Source organism: Anopheles moucheti, chromosome 3, assembly GCF_943734755.1.
Source record: "Anopheles moucheti chromosome 3, idAnoMoucSN_F20_07, whole genome shotgun sequence".
Taxonomy (NCBI): domain Eukaryota; kingdom Metazoa; phylum Arthropoda; class Insecta; order Diptera; family Culicidae; genus Anopheles; species Anopheles moucheti.
In genome coordinates this window covers 77,108,018-77,128,201 of record NC_069141.1, presented here as the reverse complement: position 1 = coordinate 77,128,201, position 20,184 = coordinate 77,108,018, and the positions used below count along the sequence as shown (strand labels likewise).

The following is a 20,184-nucleotide window of genomic DNA, read 5'->3' as shown; positions in this document are numbered from 1 at the left end:
TTTATATTAAATTCTTGTTTTTGAATTTTGAAAAGATTATAAATCATGAAAGATTCGCCAATTTGACATTTTTTTTATTCAATATAACTAATTTTGTCTACCACTTTGAATTACATTACTAATTAGCTCTTGGATAAATACTTCTATATCTCCGATAGCTTCGACAAACAATAGACATAAACTATTGTTACAATAGAAAGATATATTTTGTTTAAAATTGTTCTCAATTAATCATTATTTAACCCAATAAAATATTAGAATTGAGATAAAAATAAAGGTTTTGGTCTAACATAAACAATTAGGCTTTTAAAATGTCCACCAAATAGCATTGATCGTTGTAGCCAGCAAATAACAGCAATAATTTGTTAGTGCAGTTTAGTTATACATTTATAACCATCTGCTTTAAAAAATCTTTCCACTCCCCTTTTTCCGTTAAAGCCATTAGAGTGTACTATCTCCTTAATTGCAACGTAAACTGCATAGGGCTCATTCAATTATTACGTAACGCTGATAAGGGGGGGGGAGGGGGTCAGTACCAGCGTTACGATTTGTTACAAAGGGAGGAGGGGGGTTTAACTTTTTGTTACGTAACATAAAATAAGATTGTACTTAGATTCCCGCTTCATAGTTTATGTATGAACAATTAACTTATTCAAGGGATTTTTATACAAATTCCCTATTACCTATCTACTTTTCGATTATTCTCTTGGTATCTTTTGATACATTGATTCATTGAGAACTTCTGGTGTCTACTCAGATGGTGATTTTTAATTCCTGTGTGTTGTAATGGATCTAGTTTGCATCCATTGTCACAGAGCATGCATCGTCGACTCTTAAAATTTACATTGAGCTTGAAGAGCTCTAAACAGACTCAGAATGATGCATTCAAGTTATCCACTATCGTAAAGAGCTTATACACCAGTTAATCATTCGATATCATTTAGTGCTCAGAAGCTCATTTACGATACAATAAATAACTTTTGCCAACTAGAACGTGTAACATCGTGATCGGTGCTTGTATTGCCGTGTTCGAAGTCAGCATACCGGCTAAAATTGTTGGGTCGTCTATTCTGCTGTACGACTGTAGGTTCGCCGTACAACTCATAGAGCTCATCATTGTAGCGGCTCCATTGTCCTTCCATGGACATACGGAGCCAAAAAACCTTCTGAGCATCTTCCTCTCGAACTCGGCTAAGAGGGTTTCGTCAGTTTTGGACAAAGTCCATGTCTTACTGGCGTATGTAAGTACTACAGCTATATAAGTTCTATATACTCCCAGCTTCGTTCAACTGAAATTTATTATCTAAATCTACTTTATCAACAAATGTATTTATACTTTCGCCATTTTTAAAGATCCTTTAAATCTGTGTTTTATCAAAAAATAAGTTAGTTAAAAAAGAGAATGAATAATGAGAATTAACAGAAGACAGCTACGCAGATAAAAGGTTGCTAGATAAATAAGAAAGGAATAGTACCGATAAATAATTTACATACGAATTTTTTTTCTTAATAGATTACATCGATTCGTCTTGTAATGTAAATTTTAAAACGATCTGCTTAAGCTTTTCTCAGTGGACGATTACCGAATTAATCCTTCGTTTGGGATCTGTGGTGTTAAAGACTTTTATACGAAGCGTCTTCCAGAAATTACTATCTTTATCCAGAACCTATCCAACCTAGGTTTAGTTCACTACATGCCAATCATGTACATACCAATGATGAATTATATTGATGAAAGATACGGACAGCTTGAAAACAAACATGGTTAATGAAGTATCGTACGCAGAATCGTAGCTGTATAGATAGAAGTATTTTCTAAAACCGCTTTAAATTATTAACAACGATGAAGCAAGTCAGCCTGGCGTGAGTAGTAAATTTATTAGGCAGTATGTTTGTTTCTTTTTGCATTAGTCGAAATACGATGTAATTACATGGACTACTTAGAAAATTTCATTTTTTTTTTAAACAAGGGGGGGGGGTCAACGAAATGTTACGTAATTAATGGAGGGGGGTCGCGTCCAGTGTTACGTTTTGTTACAATAGGGGGGGAGGGGGTCGAAAATTGACAATTTTTGCGTTACGTAATAATTGAATGAGCCCATACTATCGCTAAATAAATACTTCCGCATGTCCAATGTTTGGAAGATGCAATTAAAATGAATTTATGATTAAAAAAAACATCCAATATACGCAAATCCCTTCCCGAAATCAAAGCAAAACATACATGAACCATTTGCTTTCTAAAGCGTGTTTCATTTAGCGATGCAAACTCCAATGTGTCCAACCGGCAGTGGACGAAGGATCAAAAGTTAATCGTGTCACGCGATGTAGCACGGCGCCCCATCAAGGCGAGCAGTGTAGATGGGGAACGAATGGCCGCCCCCGCTCGTAACCGTCCCGTAGTTCTTTGATACGTTGGGCGTACATACATAATTGATTTTCCAACCTTTGCAACAACAACGAACGCGCAGTCGATCGTACAGTCCCGTACAATATTGTCTAACGAAGTGTGTAAACACGGTCCATGATGTCGCTGACAGAATATTGTTTTCCTCCCAAACGCACCCCCACCTGTTTTTTTTTTGCTATTGTTGTTGCCTTTGTAACATTCTTGGTGGGGCACTTGATGAACATGTTGCACCAGCTGCTGGTAGGTGTCCTACGGGCTATGAATAAAACAAAATGTACGTTGCACACCGAAAAGGGAAACGCTTGTCAAGAGCAAATTCCAGCAAATGCTTCTGGGATAATGGCATTGATTGCAGCAAAGCGTGGAACGTTTTATAAAGAAAAAAAAATAAGGCAACACAAACGTTTGTTCTTGTAACGCGTATTTGGAGTAACGTTTTTAATCTGACTGCATTGTTGACACTCTTTCTGAATAATTTTGCTCGTTATTTCTGGTTGATACTGTTGAGCCATTTGTACCCAAATCCCTTAAAAGTTCGATAGCAAGCAGTAATTTCTTTTCTTCCAAAAGCAAACGTTTGATAAACGAATGTACACAATGCATTGATGTTACGGTAGACCTACCGCTCATGAAGTTGTAGATCACAGGGTTAACGGCACTGTTTGCGTAGCAGAGCCAGTGAGAAAATAATGATAGCACAGCCACGATATCACTCTGTCCAATATCGATAGTATACCTGAAAAAATAAAATAGAAACATAAACAGGTAAGTGTTTTTTTCTCGAGCAACATACAGCAGCATAATGATATGTATATAAAGTTTTTATAAATCCTAATAGTATACATAAGTTCGTGCATTTAAAAATTAATGTTTTAGTGAAGTTAATTTTCAGTAGCAATGCTAGGTTTAATCAAATCAATTGTCTTGAGTAGAACTTTGCAGCGATGCTTAAATTATTGTTTTAATAGCTCACAATACAGCACATCCTGCAGGTCCCACCAAATACAGAGCAAGACCTTCTCACCATGAATGATCAGCTTAGTTGTTTAGTTGTGGTTGTTGACTTGTTGAGTCATAAACCAGCTGTTTTTTGTGCTACTGGAGTAGTCAATCACAACGTCTATGCACCAGTTCCAGATTCCGCTTGTCGTAAGTACCTAAGCTTAACCTAAATCTCTGTCTTTAACAATGATTGTGTTATTCTTTTCCTTTCGAATAAAAAGCCACCAGGCGACTTTTGGAACCATGTTTTTCGACATCATAACTCTGAAAACCTGGATGCACATGGAACTCAAAAATTTTATTTTTTTCAAAATAGTTCTATTTTTGTTTTAGTTTAATTAAACAGTTATAATGATATAACCTTACGTACGATGATTAGAAATTTATTGGAAATTATGGGACAAATAGAATTTTTGCTTTATTTTCAACAATGCGGCTACTAGATTGGTCGCCATTAGAGGCCGCCATATTGCGCACAGCACTAGAACTACTAGATCAGATTTGGTTTGGTAATTGACCGTTTTAATTATGTGCATTTTTTTAGCTGAAACGGAGACATTCACAACCAAAAACCCCGTACAAACTTATTTCAACACCCAATAAATTAGGAAATGATTGAAAATTAACCAATGCGACCAACGTGTTTGTTGTGTTGCGCCGATTCTGTTTTAATGCATGCGATAAGAATAATACTTGTACGAACATATACTCGCACACTAATCTTGGTTCGGATTCGTGTCTAATGTTTACCTTGCGACGTTTAGCATGTGCACTGGAAAATAGCAACCGGCGAACATGATCACCACGGCTACCAACATTTTCGCTGCTTTCCGGCGTGCGCGCAGCTGTCCCATGGTGCTAGTGTTACCCACGCAGTTGAGTGTCGTCCTGGTGCTGTGCACTATGTGGATGAAATCACACGAACAAATGGAAGGAAAAGGAAGCAAAAAAAAAGACCGTTATTCGATAAAACAAACACAGAACAACGCACAGAGGAGCCAGGAATAGTTGGAGCTTGACGTGTGATATAACACGCTGGTATGTGTGCTGGTTGGTTTTCGTCCTGAGCGACCTAAAAGACTGTCTGGAGTGTGAATGATGGCACAGTCTTTTTTTTTCTTTACCAGCCAAACATCGTTAGGATAGGAGAGAACTAGCTGGCCACTAGGTAATGTTGACGTGTGGCGTTAGCATTGGATAAATGGGAAGCAAACGCTTAAGGGTAGAAATGGGTTGCTAAACGATCTTGTGGGAAATGATGCCCAAAGTACAGCCAACAACACACATCGCAGTTTTTTTTTGTGCGAATCGCTAACCGGAACCGGAAATTAACAGCGTAACTGGTACGGCTATACTTACTGCCACACGGCTGATTGCGGGATTCCCGGTGGCCGGGTATGGTGTCCGAGCGCCACAGTACGCGCACGATTTGGAAATAGGCTCCGGTCATGAATAGCAGCGGGACGCTGTGGACGAGAGGACGAGAAATCGGAAGACACACGTATACTTTTACAAACGCTTCAAACATTAAGGTTCACCACGTCATCAGGCGGACGCCACCGAAAGGGATGCAGGGGATGAATTAAACGAACGCCACACGATATTACATTTGGGCTGTACGTTGCACTACGACAACCATGTCACGTGAAATGAAAACAATAAACAATGGTGATAATGATTATTGGATATGAGGGGGTTAGTAATGTTTACATTGTGACCGGGTGTGTGGCAACTTAACCGATGGAGTCACTGGTCACATGTGTGTGGGGGTTCTTTTTTACGAACAAGACACTAAGTTTGTTTCGTACAGTGCTTTTCAAAATTATAGGACCAGCCTGACGGTTGTGGTTTATACAATATAAAAGGATATATTTCACTACCAAATGCATTTGCTATAATAAGCTGAGGATATATAGAAGGATTCGAGGAATGTTAGTATTTCGTTGGGAGACATTTCGAGGGAATATTATAAAAGGGAACTTTAAACTATAACACGACCAGTAGCATACCAGGTTATTACCAGGTATAGTAGATTTTTGTATTTATGCAGTATACTAGAAAATTCAAAGAGTGCAATTCGTTCGCAGACCTATGAAGGAATAATTGCATAACAGTAGTGTCTAAAGTGGAACAAAGGTTACAGTAGGAGACCACAAATAAAATACACTGTATAAAAATAATCAAACTCGTCACTATTTGTAAAAAAAAATTCAAACGTCACTATTTGTCATTATAACAATGAATTTTCGTGGATTAGAAGACCATTTTTGTAATGAGTTCAAGATCTATTTATTATTACTATTAAAAAATTTAGCATAAACAGGATAATACTGTTTTTAGCAGCTCCTAAACAAGCCAAATTTTAGTATATTTTTTTAAGTAGAAAGTTATACAGTTTTGAAAAGAACTGTCTTGATTGCACATATATCTATTACAGGGTTCTCCATTGGAGTAGAGTATGTTTCCATCTTTTGTTTGGATTGAGTTTTTTCAAGTTATGATGGTTTACAGGGAATTTAGCACTCAAACTGGTAAAATTGAGACTATTTTTGGATCATTTTCATGTTGCAGAGGAACATTTAGAGGTAGACAAAGAATCTTTCCATGTCGCCCGGGGAAAAAAAATCCCAGTAAGCATTCCAAGCATTTGAGGAACATTCAAACTCTTTCCGCCTATTTTACTTGGTAAATTTTTTTTTGAACACACCTATTCCTAGCACATTCCTTCTCATCGTGCATAACTCTTGCTTCCGGAAACCCTTTACGAAAGCGGGCGGAACAGATTGGAACACGTGTACAGCGAATGCGTGTGCGCTCGTGGCGTGGCGCAATCCTGGTGGGAAATTAAAATGATTGGGTTTCAGCAAAAATGTCACGTGTGTCATTCTGCCGATTGTCGTTGGCAAATCCATCCATTACCCCACGCCCGCCCGTGTGATAATAAGCAATGGTTATGTTTAGAACAATTGGTGGTCTAAGAGGCGCGTACGGGTGCATACCAGCACCACCTATGGGTTTGCTTAATGTGCGCAGCACCGGTACATGGAAATGCTTCCATTTTCGTTTCCAGCGGAATGTCAATAGAATTCTTGTGGGAGCGCGTATACGCGAATATACATCCAATATCCGCATCCGGTCCCGCGGTGCGGTGGACAGAGAAACAATGCAAACCTCTTCCCCGCAGGTGCGTGTATGCCGGCAGGTTCTGTGGGTACAGATTTTGTGCATAGATTTGTTGTGTCGTTGAAAGAGCCCGCTGCCAGGTTGGGTGTTCGAGGATTCATGTGCGTGAGACAATAAGCGCTCTTGGTGTGTGTGTGTGTGTGTGGGGTGACGTCAGATCCCCCCACGTCCGGAAGGCTTTTTCCCGGTCGAGGGGCGTTGATGTCGGTGAATAAGATTCTGCCAGGTTTATCATTGGACAAAATCTGATTCGCTACGCTCGAATGCGAACGGCTATGGCCGTATGTCTTCAAATTTATTTCGTTCACTTTGCCCTCCAGCCGCTTTCGTTCGGTTTCCTCCAGTACCGTTATCGTTTTCCGGTAAGCGACCGCTTCCGTCTTTAATTCACTCCCAGTGCTCCTTATGGTTTGGGATTATGCAGCGCGTGTGTGTGTTTTCCCTCTGTTTTTCACGATATGGGGGAGGTACCATTGCCGGTGGGATACTTTTTTGTTTCCGATACGAGTCAAAATCAAAGCTTTCGTTACTATGGAACGGTACGGGGAATCTTTGTTCTTCGCACATTGCTTTCAGTAGGCTGTGGGTGTTTTCTTCCCCTGCTCGTGACGGTTTACTGCCGGAAGCGACAGTGCGAGGTGCCGGTTGTATCGAATCGAATGTGAAAAAGATATCTTTCATACCATCACACCACGAATTGAGCCTTCTGGCAAGGGACGCAACATAATGCCATCTGCCATCGGTGGGGCTGGTGAAACAGATGGGCGCGCTCGAAGCCGGTTCTAAGCTGATTATAGCGATTCGTTCAAACCCGGTTGCCATCCCCACACCCCCCCCGATACACACAAGAGGAGGGGTGAGAGAAAATTGTGAGATTGTTTTCGATTTGTTTGTATCACATGGCAAAACCATCGATGGGCCCACCGATCGGTGGCCGATTGCTGTGCACAAAGTGTGTAACAAATATGAACGATAAATATTACACACAAGTCACATTATTAAACCTTAGCACAAATGTACTTGCGTGTGTGTTTCTGTGTGTGTTGGAGCATGTTTGACGCAATTGCGATCGTACGATAACAAGGTTAAGTGCGCTTTGATTAGGAGCTGTTCGATTGTAATGGGTAGAACTTTTTTAGCTGTTTCCTTCACGATCGTGATTTTCCGGAGTTGGTCCGTGATTCGGCGACATGCGAAGGTGTCAATCATGTTATCTGGTATCAATTAAAGGTAAATCTGGTTGATTACCATGCGATATGTGTTGTGTGTGGAAGAGGAATTCAGGATGGGAATGAGAAAAGTTCTGAATGATTAATTACTGTTCGTGTTTGGTACATTCATGATGGAATATTCTGATTAGGAAAATGTTAACCTGCTGGTGTCCTAATGTGTTAAGCGTTTTTTAGTAATGTTGAGTGAATCTGATTTAAATTCAAATATCTGAACGTAGTTTTAAATGGAATGAGTGATTCTAAATCTTTATGGTGAAGCTGCATGAATCTCATAAGTATAAGCAACTATTAAAGATTCGTCAAACTTTAACAATAAATCAATATTTTAATTGCTTCAAGATGAATGATTTTACTATTTTTTGATCACTTTTTTGCTTCTCCAATATACGTTTTGTGTACAAATGAGTAAATAAATAAATAAAATAAAGTAAATATTATAATAGTTGAGTAACATTTGAGAAATTTTACAGTTAAATTAATTATTGTTAAAGTTGAGACACAACTCATGAATCTCGTATCTTTCGAGACTCATGAATCTTTTGAGAGTCGACTCACTCATAAGAATCATGATTCGAATACATATCATTAACTATTAAACGATTCATTAAGTGAAAGAATAAATTTATAAATAAGAAAACAATCCACACAAAGTTAATTTAGACACTTGGAAAACAAATACACAAACGGCAAAAGAGCAAACGAAATATGAACGTAAGGATATGGAATGTTATTGGTTTTGAAAGCGAAATGGCACAAATGTTGTCGCGAAAGCGACACTTTCGTTAGCTATCACTCACAAGGAAACTGCTCCGACCTCCGGCAACCGTGGCGCCGCTAGGCGGTAGTAACCGAGCTGATACTTACGTGTAGAGCAGCACAAACTTGACGATGTAGAAAGTTTTTTCCGTTTCGTTGTCCCACGTTGCGACACATTGGGTGAAAAGTTTGATGTCGAAGCGTAACTTTTTGCGCCTCGTTGTCAGCACCAGGAATTCGGGCAGGTCTGCCGAAGGTGGTACACGATGCGCAAGCGATGGGCACGGAAGCATGGAAGGGAAACAGAGGTGAGTTTTTAATAAAACAGCAAAAGGAGACGTGCTTTGCTGCGATACAAACATATATCGGATCAGTTGTTGTAGCGAGTAAATGAAAGGGCAAGAAAAAAATGGCGATGCACCACGTACTCGAGCGCAATGCAACGTAATTGAAATTGTTCGCCCGGCAAAGCCTTTTTTGTCGATTTTTTTTTTTAAATTGAAACGTTTTAAGCCTGTCTATCAAAACTGTCCAGTTTGTGCAATTTTTTTTGTTTTTTCCCTTTTCATAACATTATGCGTTCTTGTAACGATACGAGGAAACCGTGGCAATTAATTGTTGCATTTATGTATTTTTTAAGCGAAATGTGATAAAACATACATTGTGGTTAAGTATATTTTCAACGGTGAGCATTATGTTTCATTAGTCCTGTCGGATTTAAAAATTGTAGCAATTCTCTCACGACAGAATGGACATATCGCGAAACCTATGAGTGAATTGGTCTACTTTGAAATAATTCTTAATAATAATTATTAATAATATTATTATTATAATATATCTAGTTTATTTATCTATTATTTACTGATATGTTTTTAACGACTTTGATGTTTGGTATAAAGATTAACTGCCAGAAAGGTTTCGTGCTTTCTGATACCGCATTCGGAGCAGCAAGAATTAGAATTTAGACAAACCATAATTTGAAATGAAAGATTTATTCAAAAGTTGTTTTTCTTCTTGGATAGCTTCAGTGCCCAAATCATTCACCCCAAAGGCAAGAAGTTTCCAGACAGGGAAGTGGAGAAGTTACTGCTGGATTATATTTGTACCTTTTGGCTAAAGTTTGGTATATTTAGCAGCAGTATTAATCCTAGGCCCCCGTGTCAGGGCAAAAGATTTGATATCATGTCTAAGTTGGACAGGTTCGAAATTTCCCGGCGTCGAATAAGGGTTATTGAATAAGTATTATTGAAATTCTCTTGAGAGGAATTGAAAGTTTTTTTTTATCTTGACTGCATTGACGCATACTATAGAAAAATATTCGAAATATTCTATATAAATATAGAATATTCTACGAACGAATAAAAACCATCATTTCAAAAATTCTTATACCTGTGTCATTAGTGAGACCAGATCTAAATTCTGCACTATAAGCTGTTTCGGTCAAAACTAGATATGATAATGATCTAGTAGTCTTACAGTTTTAACATCAAAAAGATTCTAAATACGGTGGAGCATTGATTATTCGTGCTCATCGAAACTCGACAGTTGCCGGATAATCGGATAGCACGGATAATAGACTCATAACCTATTTATGATAAAATTTGCGTATAATGTGTAGGACTTTTTCAGAGCATATTTTTTCCCTGCGTGTTTTATTGTTGTAAAGGAAATTTAAGTTGTTTTCTTTAAGAATTTGAGCCAATTTTATCATATACAATTGAGTCTTTCATTTCATTTTTGTCTTTCAAATTTGCCGAAATTGCCTAGAAAAGTTAACACAAAATTTGGAGAAAAAAGCACGATCATGCCTGTTTAAAAGAGTAAGACAAATAGCCGTCTATTATCGTGAAAACAAACTAACAATTGTACAACTGCTATTCTGTTGTTGTTTAAAGTCCACACAAATCAATTGATAAAATTTGTAGCACCATGCTCATCGCTGTCCGATAAAACCTTGGTCCCTGTTTTTGAAAGCATTTCTTCACACATTTTGATGTTGCTTGGCGCGATAAAATCGTTGGGTTATAAAATCTAACGGTCTAAGGGTAACCGTTAAGGCTACTGTATCTGCCCAGCTGAAGATGTCCGAATTGCTCGCCTAGACATGCCGGGATGGGATGCTAGCGAAACATGATGTTTTGCCAAACCCTCGATTATGCGGCAGATGGTGGTGCATTAGATTAAAGACATCATCGTGTGAAATGACGGAACGCAATGCCTATGCCGAGGTGCCGTTCGAACTAGAATGTTAATTTCCCTTTCCTTTTTTTGTAGCCGGCTTGTCGTTGTTGTTTTATTTGTTCTACTCCGAATTTCCCAGTGTGGTTCCCGAACCGCAAGAAGTTGAAATGGTTAGCCTAACTGTTAAATATTTCATTTCCGACCGTTTTGCATTGTGTTGGGGATGGTTTTATGTTTTATTTTGTGTGTGTGTTTGCTAGACCTCGAAGCTGGAGAATCGCTTCGTCGAGTTTCGGTAACTACATTTGCATAATAGGAAAAGCCGAGTATCTTTTCATAAGGTGCGTAAACAAGTATTAAATGACTAAAAAATATACCAAGTGAGTGGAAACATTGGTTTAAAAGTGAAATTAATACATGATCTGTGAAATATACTGCTCACGCTAAGCAAAAAAAAGCAACAAAATCTCGATAAACCGTGCTGTAAATGGGCAAATAATTAATCATAAATATTTCGATATGTCAATTGATGTTACACCGCAGCGAGATGTGATGATGCGATATGATAAAGCGGCTATGATAGAGCGCGATGAAGACAGCTTAAGGGTCGATTTTTACCGACCCGACCGGCCACTTACCCGACAGGAAGCCAATGAGCCAAATGACGGCAATCGAGCGCCAGGCACGTTCGGGTCTCGGTTTGTAGCGCAGTGGGAAGCATATCGCATACCATCGATCGATCGAGATGAACGTCAGCGTTAGTACCGAAACTGTCACCGAAACGGTCTGGAACGAGAGAAGGAAAGTGTGTGCAAAGTGGGAAACGCAAAGTGACGAAGGTTCGGCACTGGCCAGTGTGATTTGTATGGGTCAGTATTGATAGACGGATAAGCGTAACGCTTTCTGCTTGTCTTTGGCTTAGTGGTTTTTGTGGCTTACGGAAAACATTGAAGTGCCATTTAGTGGCGTAGTGAGTGAGGGCTATTTGTACAAAAAATAAAACGGATTGCTCTCGGATAACATTCCACTGTAAATACCGTGCGTGGTGGTGATGGTGGTTGAAGCGGTCGCAGGAGTTGCTAATGAAAGTCATTGTTTTACGTAGAGAAAATTAAGTGTTAATTAAAAAAAGGTTCTTAGTAATAATTAAATTAAAATGCAGCTAAATATAATTTGGGTTTAACAATTAAACAAACTACAATAGTATCCTTTTTGGTAAAACATTACATTCACTACAGCCAATTGTATTCAATCGGGAAATGAAATAAGAGAGAAAAAGCTTATTCAAATTAGAAAGTCACTAGAGCGATTGGCTGAATGTAATAAATGTGCCACCCAGTGAGCTTTGTGTCGAGAAGCTGTTTGTAGCTAATAAGATTTCCATAGCTTCAAGAGATAATATCAGCTTAACCGCTTGAATGTTAATACGCACTGCTTGCCACCATTATCGTTGCTCAGCTAGACTCGAACGACCGCAGTATGGTCCGTAAATCGAGCAGATCAATTTCTAGTCCAGATTTTTATTGCTAATTTATACAAATTGATGCATAAATATTCGCACGCTGCTTGCAAGCGGTCCAATGCTCCACCGTTTGAAGTGCGTCGTTTATCGCTTATCGAAATAAGAAGCGTTTTCCCTTTAACTGTTTTTCTGGGTGTGTGTGTGTTATAATCTTTTTCTAACATTTATTACAAGTATATGATGTAGTATAGTTAACTTTCTATCTTTAGCGATCTTTTAATTTCGTTCGTGTTCTTAGAACTAATCTTTCAAATGTTTAAATTAAATTATTTAAATCAGAATTAAAGCTTCACTGTTTTCTTTTCGTTCTAAAACAAAATATGCAAAGCAATGAAATAAATCCATGAAAAGCGGCGCTGTAGCATGAAGCAGTGCTCCCCATTTCCGGTACAAAATGATTTGAATAAGTTGTGACGTGTAATCGAGCGAATTAATCTGCAAACTTTGAAATCTCGGCGGCAAAATCTGGCATGAAATTTTCCCCATTGCCAATTAGGCGGAATGGGTTAGCGTCCATTTAATCACCGTAACAGTACTTACGGTCACGTTTAAGACAATGCGCCCAACTGGATCCACCATCTTTTGCCAGGTGGATAAACACTTGGGACCGGTGTCATCGTTCCACACTTCGGCACCATCTAATCCGATTGTTTCGCTCACCATTTGAGCGTTGTTTGATGTATCGCTTCGCCAATGGAATCGATGTTATGCCACTCACTTGATTTAGTCTTCGCTCGCTAATGGAAAATATTCCTCTAATGCTTGGTAAACACGGTGAGTTTCGTAAGTAAACAGAGACTTAAATGGAGATTGTTTGACATTGGCGAGTGGTGCTGAAGGTGCGCTTGAAGTTGAAGGACTGTACTTCACTTTTAGTTTGTTCGTACGCTGCATAAGACGTGTATTAAGCGAAAATATTTCATTGTTAAAATATTCCTTACAGCATATTTTTACAGTTATTTATGTTTTATCTTAAACGTTACTATGATACTAAGGAATTCCTGTTCTTAGTGAATAGATTTAATCAACTATTAAATGGCTTTTTTCTATCTTTCTTCTTAAATGGCTTCTGAAATCAGCTCCACACACCTAGAATCGTACCAAATACTACCGCCAGCGTTCTAAATCCCACACCGAAACGTGCTTCGGTGGATAATCGCGAACGACAGGAGCATATTTTTCACGACCCAAAGGACCACAGTGGACAGAGGCAGCGATGCTGTCCCCGCACACGAACCAGGATGTAATTACAAATGTACATAAATTACAACTAATGGTATGTGGCAAATGTCGAGCCATTGAAGATTTATACAACGTTTTGCTTTGCAGAGCCTCGGGCCGGACAGATACGGCGGGATGCCATAAAGTCTCGTTTGGTTCTACGGCAGCGACCGCCCCGTGAAGGTGTCAGAATGAGTTTCTTAATTGTGCACTTGTACCAAAAATCGATCGAAATTCGGGCGATCCTTGCATAAATCACCATGTACTGTTTGAGTGCTGGGTTGTTCCCTGCCAGGTGTATTTAAAACAGTTTCTTCCTGTTGATCCTTCTGATCCACTAGGCTGTGTAATTGGCTTACTAAAACTTACTAAATCACGCTGCCACGTGTTGAGTTCGAAGGCATCCCGAGACTACGCAGCAGAAAGGCATCTCAGATTGCAATAAAAGAAACGAAACATGTTTGGAGTAGTATCACCGGCCAATGAAATTAAAATTAAAGGAAGGAAGGACTCGCCTTTCGAAAAGTTTTGATTATCGGGCGATAGTTTTATGCTAATGAAAAAAGTCTTAACAGTGCAGTTGCAATTGGAAAGGAATGGATATTGCATTATGAGTGGCAAAACATTTTCCATTTGAATAAACTAAAGCTGACACATCAATAACACTCTATCATCGCTTCCGGCAATATTGAGGTTTAATTAGGCTAGAATGCTACTCGAAAGCTCTTGCTAAATGAATCTTTATCTAAATGCTTTATATTCTTGGTCTAATCAAATGGCCTTTGATCGTGCTCTGGTCCTTTGATAAAATTTTAGTGTTCATAACCTAACGCCGGTGCATCCGGTAGCGTTGATTGAATTTGCCTCCAAAGCAGCAATGTTGAATGCTACTCGTGCGTAAGATACATTCACAATAACAGCATACAAATCCATTCTACTGATGGCAGGATTTACACACACTCACACACACACGCGCACAGTGGTTTATGTGTGCCAGCGCACATGTCCGTCTTGTTTACCAGCGTTATAAATGGAGTGCTTTTGACAGTGAAGATGAGTGCTAAAAATGATGAGAAGCCATTTATAACAGCTAACCCGAGCTGCTTGGCGTAATGAAGCGAGAGAATGAGACTTGCGAGCGCACATCTGCTAGGTGTGTTTGGTGTGCGGTTAGTGTGTGTCGGCCAGAATAAACCATCGACTAAGTACCTAGAGATAGTTCAAAGCATAGATCATCCATTTCCATGTGCTTGGTGTTGCTAGTAGCTTCCAGAAGGTTCAGCAGGCTGGAACAAACCAGGAGAAAAAGGATGTTTTGCTTTTTCTTCAGTTTCCATCGCAACCATCTTGGCAACGCGAAATGAAGTTGAATATCTCTCCACGAATCGGGGAACAGGAGGCACGAGCAACTTGGAGAAATAACTGGAAAAATTCAAACATAGCTTTTCCGTCGGCAAAAGTTGTGTCCAAAGAAGATCCTTTTATAACACCAGCGAAACACATTGCAAACGATGATGATCTCAGTGCCGCTGCACTATCGACTCGGGACAGGAGATACCGGCAGAGGACAAAGTGATTGTCGTAATTTGTTTATCGCTACAAGAGCTCAACACTTCCTGCATCGTTAAACTTTGCGTGCAGCAACGGACAACCGGGCGAAAAGGGCAAATGCCAAGCTGGTGCAAGCTACCCCAACCTTGACAGAGCATCCGGAAACCGTATCAATCTTAAGGCGTAGATTTTTGTATTTTCTTCCCTTTTTGCCGTACTGCTTTGCCCGGTGGAGCCACTAATAAGTGGAGTAAATGAAGTTTGCCATCTTTTCCGTCACGTGGTGAACGAAAGTGGTTTTTGCGAAGTCAGTAGGTGGAAAAGTAACCATCAATTTCGTTTCGTCACTAAAAGCTACACGAGTTGCTGTAGTTGTTTGCCGTCTGTTCGGTGAGCTGCATGGTGTTGTACAAAGGAAAGTGTCCGTGAGTTGACCTCCTGGTGAGGTCAAGAGTTGCAAAAACTGAATTCTAACGTGTCTGATGTTTAAACATCAGACACGTTAGAATTCCGACACTTCCGACAGTATCTTCTAAGGTCTCAATACTCCTTAGGTTGTTTGAGTACTTTTAAAATAATGTATGTACACAAACAATCTTTGCGATTTCCTTCCGACACGGATGACAAGAAATTAGGATTATGATTGAATTTTCATACGTGTCTGTCTCTACTGTCCGGTAGCTTTCCACATAAGTTCGAGGTCTATTGCTCTACAGAAGCCAATTTTTCGGGCGGATCGATAAGTCATTAATTTCCCCGAGCAATTTTTGCAACATCTTAATTTATTTCAATTCCGTTCGATCCAGGGTTCCAGCGGATATTGACTGCCGGTCCCAGCAGGATGCACCTTGCGAAATAGACGAACGAATGACCACCTAGTGTCGGAGTGGAGTTAATTTCGGCGAACCCCCAGTACGGTCTGCAGACATAGCGAAGAGGTTGTGATGCGATGCCATTGAAGCGATCTTAAATTTGCTTTTCAAAGTGATGGATCTCTGCCTGTCCGTATCAATCTTTTGGAGTGTGCGTAGCTTGTTCAACAAGGCGGAAATATTGTCCTGCGACGTGGAGATGGATTTGGGCATGGAGATCAATTTGTAAATGTATTGCGTGCCATTTGTCAGTGAAATGACGCAGGTGCTGCGGGTAATGTTACAATATTACTCACGATGAATGCTTCCGAATGACGATAAAAGTATCTCTACGTTAATTGAAAGTGGAAAAAAGGTAGCTACGAATTATCCAAATTACAGCCTATGCTGCAGACAAATCATACACCAGTAATTTCATCGTCTGGAGGTTAATTAGCATAATGAATCGGAGCTGTATTGTATGACAGTAACATATTGACTTTGATGGTGTATTGATTGATGTTTGCCACAGGAAGTGGTTCGTTCGTGGTTCCGGGTAGTAATGCAGTTCACCGAAACGTTTCATGATTATGCGAGCAGTAATTAATATTTCACTTCCAACAGGAGCGCTCCAATTATTTCAGCGGGTAAGTATAAAAATTGTTGGAAATTTAGACATGAAGTCTTGATGTGAAGTTAATCATACACGAGCGTTTCGTAACGAATACCACTTAATATCACAAAAATACCACTTGTTAACGCACCGTCCAACTCTCCCTTTTGTGTAAACTCCATCGTCTGTCAACACAATCGACAAAAAGCACGCTCGATCTTGTTTGAATGTGAAGTAAATCATCTCGCGGCGAAAGAAAAACTAAACATTGAAGGTAAATCGTTACAACAACCAAAAAAAAAATCGTGGTGTGGAAAATAGATTTTCCGTTCCAATGGAAACTGCAACTGGCAGCTTTTCGGGGGTTTACAATTGCATGTTTCACCGGCGAGCACGAACGCGCATACATTTCGGTAGCGCAACGATCCGTCGAAATACACTTCTTCGACCGTGACCAGAAGCGTGAAAGTGGTTAAATGTTTCTTACCCTTCCCAAAGTGGACAAAAGCGAGCCGGACCGAGGCGAGATGCGAGGAGAAGATGGGATTTTTTTTTCGTTCCGTTCGGTCTGCTCGTTGAAACTTTTCACTGTGGATACGCGGTTGCGTCAACCCGCCGGGGCCCACTCCGGACGATCTTTTCTGCCGCGATCGACATAGGGGCGTGATTTTTCGTCCAGTTTCGCTGGCACGTCCGGGTGGGCATGCGGGTTCGCGGTCGGTTCCGATGTTTACTGATTGCTTTTCTTCACACCATTTTTCACAAATCTTTCATCAACTTTTCGGAAGGTTTCGGGCCGGGAAGAAAGAAGACGAAAAAAACCCTTTCGCTCGCAAACGGTTTCGCCTTTTGCACACACCTTCGCTGCGCTGACACGGTGATTGGCGAGGTGTAAACAAACATTGGCATTGGAGAAGCGAGCCTTTTTCTCGGGTGAGCGGCTGAAAAAGGTGAAAATGTGTTGGCTGAGAATGTTTCACACACATTTTGGGTTGTTGTGTGCGCGTTAAGCCGGTGAGCTTTCTTTTTTTTTTGTGTTGCGGTGCGACGACCAGGCGTTCATTCCAATAAATATCACCTTACAGGAATGCGAGTGCTTGCGGTCACGATGTGTGCGGTCGTTGGGAAAAAGTCGTTAACCTTCATAAGCGAAGGTAACTCCGGGAACTTTCTCGACTCATCCCAGGGAGAATTTGCCACCGGGTAACTTACTTCGGAATAGTGCTTCGTGCTGACATTGTTGGCACCACCGGTCGCACCGGTAGGTAAGTGACAGGATTTAGGCCAGAGTTTACTGTACGGCCACGCAGCAAGTTAACGGTTTTGAGCAAGGGGACTAGAAGTATTCAAATCCCGCGCTGACACATGTGTGGTATGGGGTGGCACGGGTGAGCAATATTTCATTTGCCTTATCATAATATTTATGAGCTTAGGGAGTTAAGGCAATTGCCGGCCTGCAGCTGAGTCGATTGAGTGAAGTTTCCGGGAGGTGGAATGAAGAGGGCAAAAATCGCGATGAGTAGCGACAGCGATGATGGGTCGTAGAAATCCAATCAAAGCTGCATCTTGGTAGGGATCAGCTAAAGTGAACATGAAGATTTAAAAAAAAATATTCCGTGGCTAGGAAATAACCTAAGATTGTATTGCAACCGGGAATGCATAAATGAATAGTGTGGCAAAATAATACGCCAGTGTGGTTATGGTTTATTTATATATTTATTTTACACGATGAACAAAATGATCGTGTTGTAAATACGGCTTCGAACGACGCTTCAAAAATAATCCATTACGGGTGTATTTATTTTCATATAAGGCTAGTCGAGATGATGACCTTGAATTCTAAGAAACCGGAAGGATACATTTAATAATCAGCAAACCAGTCGCAAACCGTGCCAACTCATATTGACAGATTTATTTTGCTGGAATCGAAAAATAATTTCGGTCGCTGACGCATTTCTTGAAACGCGACTCAAGCATTTACTCGTTAAACATGATCCGATTGGCGTTTCCACTTACAGTCCACTGGTTGTACGTTTGAATGCATTACGAAATTAATATGTAAATTTAATATTTTTGGCGTCAAACGTAGCGGATGGCAGAATATTCACGCTCTATGGCGGTTGGTATAGAGCGGTGTAATTGCCTTTACATTGTGATGTAAACAACATGGGCATGTTTCGGTGGTATTGATGCGAAAAGAAAGATAAAATAGGAGGATGAGAAGAGTTTCAAAATCTTTTTTATACCGAATTGTAACGCAATCGAAAAGTCAACAAACAACTATTTAAAAAAGAAGACTGTTTGTGTATTTGTACCGGCATCAATCAACAAATAGTTGTTCGATCTATTTTTAGTTCGTTCAGTTCTTTTTTCTATGTTCTGGTATGCTTTGAACAAACATGTTTTCGTGAAATGTCGGTGGTGCTACACGTGGCTGGCATTTTAAAATAGCGAAAAACGTGAGAATATCGCAAGTCGAGAGTACCATTGCAATATTTGTAGGTAAACGTACCGAAAGCTCGCATTATAATTATTATTTTTGCTCATTCATTGGTAGGTGGAAAAGAAACACTATGGAAAGGAAAATTTTCTTCCCATCATAAATAAATGATTTATGAAATGTTTTATAACAATAAATAATGATATTTGGAATTTTTGTCTTTGGCATTGAATAAAACAAATTTTGTACATGTTGCTTATACGGGTGGAGGCGCCCAGTACTTGACTTTAAAATAGCCTCAAATGGAGTCAATGATCCTTTCAACTAGTCTGCCAGCTGTCATTTGAGCTGTCAGAGTATTTGTTTTTTGTACTCCCAAACACCGCACGACGAAAAGTCAAAACAAATCATTTTTTAATGCTAATATGACAAGATAAAGCTTTTGTTTTGCATGTGCTAGAAATATAAACAAGTTTTTATCATGAACAATAATGGATAAAAGGTTCTGGTGATACCTTATTATAGAAAGGAAACATAAGGACATAATGAGACGAATGTTATATAATGTTTTATTCGATTTTATCTCAAAATAGTACTCCGATACGGGCATTTCAATAATAGCAGAGCAACAATTTCAAGCAAATCAAAACGAATTCTTCGGAATGATTTCAACCTGATATCAATTTCCCGTCTGATTGTTTGACAGATTCCAGATAATTTCATCCAATAAGATGCAGACGCGCTTTGAACTTATACCCTTGCGTATTGCTGTTTCAAATTGATTTGTCCTTTACAGATTTAGAAGCACTTTACAGAAGAAGAAGATTTAGATTTAGATTTTTATTATACAACAAATATTATCGATGGTATTTGTGCAGTTTTAGCTAATTTGATATAAAATTGCAGTAAACATATTCACTGAAGTATGTCACAGATCATTATCCAATGTGTTCGATAATTTGTTTCCAACCGATGATAGAACCGTTCGCTTCAAAAGGGCACCGAACCATTGTAGTACACGGGCGTTGTAAGTATATGCATGAAATATTGTCATTTTCTTTGACGGGGGAGGAAAAAAATCGCCGGATCGTTAAACAGACGAACCGGGGATAATTTTCCGATCCGAATGAGTCAGCGCCCACAAAAGGAATGCGCCTTTGCCCGTGGACCCATGAGACCATACTCAAAACAAACATGGTTGCTGCTCCTCTGCCCCTCATCG

The 20,184-nt window shown here is 39.7% G+C and overlaps 1 protein-coding gene across 1 annotated transcript in view; it reads right to left on the bottom strand.

Annotated features, from left to right (window-relative positions):
- Positions 1-20,184, bottom strand: part of LOC128300708 (neuropeptide SIFamide receptor-like) — a 34,962-nt gene that overhangs the window by 2,212 nt on the left and 12,566 nt on the right. Inside the window, exons 3-7 of the mRNA XM_053036870.1 lie at positions 11,403-11,550; positions 8,692-8,830; positions 4,772-4,878; positions 4,163-4,313; positions 3,034-3,146 (exon numbers count right to left, since the gene is read on the bottom strand). Of these exons, the coding sequence (XP_052892830.1) occupies positions 3,034-3,146; positions 4,163-4,313; positions 4,772-4,878; positions 8,692-8,830; positions 11,403-11,550 (658 nt within the window). The remainder of the gene's footprint in view (positions 1-3,033; positions 3,147-4,162; positions 4,314-4,771; positions 4,879-8,691; positions 8,831-11,402; positions 11,551-20,184) is intronic.